Here is a 3269-nt window from a genome sequence, read left to right as displayed (position 1 = left end):
CAAACAAACAAACCAAAGTCAACCAACCAGCCCAAACCCCCGAAATCAAAACCAACCAACCAAAAAAAAAAAATCAAAAATATTTTATAATCAGATATCTTGGATTTTTACACCACCTTACCTGTAAATTATATATACATAGAATATTGCAGAATTATATCTAATACACAATATTTTCACTATTAATGCTGGTATAATCTTTATACACTGGCCCTTATGTTTCTTTTTATTTTTTTAATTAAATTATTGCATTGTATAAACTTTGACTGCAAACGGCCCCCCCCTCCCCCGCCTCCCACCTCCCTCCCTCGCCTCCCCCCACCCCCCCTTTCCCTTGGCTATTCACTGTCCGACTTGCCGTCTTTCGCCGTGGTGGAGTGGTTGTAGAGCCCCTGGGCCATGAGGTGCACTGCCAGGGAGTTTTTGCTGCCCGTCGCCTTCTTGATCTTGGCTCGTTTATTCTGGAACCAGATTTTGATCTGGGACTCGTTGAGCCCGAGCTCCTGGGCCAGGCTCTGCCGCCGCTGCTCCGTCAGGTACCGGTTCGTCTGGAACTCGGCCTTGAGTCTCTGCAGCTGCTCGGCGGTGAAGGCGGTGCGCGGCCGCTTGTCCTCCTTGTTGGGGTTCTTCTTCTTTGGTTTGCGGGAGCGGGGACCTACGGCCGGGAGAGAGGAGAAGCACCGACACCGCCACGCTCCGCTGCGGGCGGCCCCACGCCAGGCGCGGTCCCCCGTGGGGGGCACCCACGCTCCGACAACACCAACACCACCACCACCCCCTAAGAAAAATAAACCCGCTTTGTCCCTCCGCTGCCAGGGGGATGCTCTGGAGGCGATGGAAGGGGAGCCGCAGCCCCCGGTGCCCCCGCAGCCTCCCGCGCCCCCGATCGCTGCGCGGCAGCTCCCCCTCACCCCCCCACCGCGTCCCCTTCCCCCCCAGCCACAAACACAGTTACCGACCCTCTGCATCCCGGGGATGCCCGGTGAGGAAAGCCTGCAGCAGGAGCAGCGGCACGGAGCTAAATTTTATGTCCCGAACATATATAATTTTTTTTAGTTTTTTAAGAAAAATATCTTTACTTTTTTTACTTTTTTTTTTTTTTTTTTTTTTTTTTTTTTTTTTTTTTTTTTTTTTTTTTTTTTTTGGTGGGGTGTGATATAAATTCTAATGGAAATCCTCCTCCTCTAGTTTACTTGGGGAGAAGCATTCCGCCTCTCCGCTGCAGTGCCCATATGGCGCTGCACGGCCCGATCCGAATCGCCGGGATTATTCTCGGGAATATTATTCTCGGCAGCACAAGGAGCCTTTTCTGCCCGGGCCGAGCCATTGTGAGGATGTATGTTAATTAAATATTAACAAAGGAGAGCACTGGAGAACAATGGAGTAAATTCCAATTCAGCTCTGAATATTACCTCTGAGCAAGAGTTTGTTTTCAGACATTACGAACTAATTTTCATCTCGTTTTACGATCCCTCCTTCAGCTGGCCGGCTCCCGGGTGAAAATCCTACCTCGCTGCTTTTGTAAGAGAAAGATCCATAATTTTTTTTCTTTTCCCTGGGAGCAGATCTCTTGTCTGGTGTTTCCCATGCCTTCCCCCAATGCTTTCTACTTCTTTTTAACCAGGGCTTTACCGATCTGCCGGGACCAGCCCCGCTGTCCCTGCGGTAGCAGAAGGACATTTTACCCCCCGGCTTTATTTTTTAAATTTTCTTTCTTTCTTTTATTTTTTCTTTTTTTAACGATAATTTCGGGAGGTTTTGCCCAAGCCCTTGCCGAGGGACGGACCCTGCCAAAGAAGTTCCTTGGCTCTTGGCAACGTCCCCCGGCCCCCACAGAACTGACCTACAGCACTTGGGGGGACATTAAAAGAAAGAAACGAAACGCCGGCCGCTCCGAGGCCTCTTTTAGAGAAATAAACTACCGCGGATTGTTTTGGGTGAAAAAAGACTAATCAAAACAAGGCGAGGCCTGTGGAAATGCCCCCTCCCCTTTCCAAAACACAGCGCGGGATGGGGGGAGGTTCCCGGCAGGGAGAAGGAGAGCTCTCCAGGAGGATGAACGGGGAGCCAAAGACAGATTTTTTTCCTCCCTCTTTGATAAAACTCGGCAGTTGGTGGGAAATGCCCCGAGCCCAGGCGGCTCCAGCTCCGCTGTCGCGGCGGGGAGGGAGGAACCCCCGTTCCCTCCTCGTCCCTCCGGCTCCGCGCACCCCAGGCCGCCCCTTCATCTTCCCGCATTTTCAGGCCATTTTAAGAAACTCCCTCCCCCATCCACTCCCCTCAAAAAAAAAAAAAAAAAAAAAAAAAAAAAAAAAAAAAAAAAAGACGGAGCGGGAAAGCGGAGCAGGGTCTTTTCTACGCCTCTTCCCAGCCTCGAGGGCGGCCGGAGGCGGCCCAGGGAGCCTGGGGACGGGGATGCGGCGGTGGGGGAGCGGGGCCGCGGCGGGGCAGCGCTTACCTGAGGAGGGCCGGTCCGAGTACCGCGTGCAGTACACCCAGGCGGGCCACAGCATGGGCTGGTTCCCGGCGTTCGAGCTGGCCTGGGAGCTATCCGAGTCCGAGCTCACCGACAGGTCGCCGCCGCTCAGCCCCCGCGCCTTCAGGGCCGCCTCCAGCGCCGCGGGGTCCCCCCCCTTCTTGGCGGCGCCGTGCAGGGCCAGCCCGGCGGGGCCGCCCTCCCCCCGGCCCGGCGAGCCCGCCCCGCCGCCGGGCAGCGCAGCCCCGGGGGCCGGCGCCGCGGCGGGGCTGCGGCGGCTCTCTGAGCCGGGCCGCCGGGGCTCCGCGCCGGGGCCGCTCGCCTCCTTCCTCCGCCCGAACTCGGGCCGCAGGATGTTGTCGATGAAGAAGTTGGTGATGCGATGCGGGTGCGGATGGGGGTGCGGGGGGTCACCGGGGGGGAGCAGCAGCCCCCGCCGCCCGCCACCGCCGCCGGGCTCCGCGTCGCCGCCAGACTCCTGCGGCTCGGCCGCCTCCTCCCGGGGGCTCCGGCCGCCCTCCTCCATGCTGCGCGGCCGCCCCGCCGACGGCTCCGCTGCCCGCCCGCCGCCGGCCGGGCGCTGCCGAGCGCTGTCTCTGTTGTTGCTGCTGCAGTCGGTTGTTCTTTATTTATTTTTTTTAATATATATATTTATATATATATATATATACACAACGCACGCACAGGTGTCTATTTGCTTTCGTTTCTCCTGGCTTCGCCGGGCATTCAAAATCCAGAGTTTGAAAAAAAAAAAAAAATTAAAAATTAAGAGTCATTAAAAAAAAAAAAAAAA

The 3269-nt window shown here is 55.8% G+C and overlaps 1 protein-coding gene across 1 annotated transcript; it reads right to left on the bottom strand.

The window, feature by feature from the left end:
• Positions 1-6: 6 nt before the first annotated feature.
• Positions 7-3002, bottom strand: EN2 (engrailed homeobox 2). The gene is made up of 2 exons (XM_027879801.1): positions 2459-3002; positions 7-655 (listed from the first exon to the last, which is right to left on the bottom strand). The coding sequence occupies exons 1-2, from the start codon at positions 3000-3002 to the stop codon at positions 339-341; spliced, it is 861 nt and encodes a 286-aa protein (XP_027735602.1). The 3' UTR covers positions 7-338.
• Positions 3003-3269: the final 267 nt, after the last annotated feature.

The sequence above is a fragment of the Empidonax traillii genome, unplaced genomic scaffold (assembly GCF_003031625.1).
Source record: "Empidonax traillii isolate 1590-97213 ecotype Southwest subspecies unplaced genomic scaffold, ASM303162v1 scaffold58:size1836614, whole genome shotgun sequence".
NCBI lineage: Eukaryota > Metazoa > Chordata > Aves > Passeriformes > Tyrannidae > Empidonax > Empidonax traillii.
Note: the sequence above shows the minus strand (reverse complement) of the source record. Positions and strands in the feature narration are given on the sequence as shown.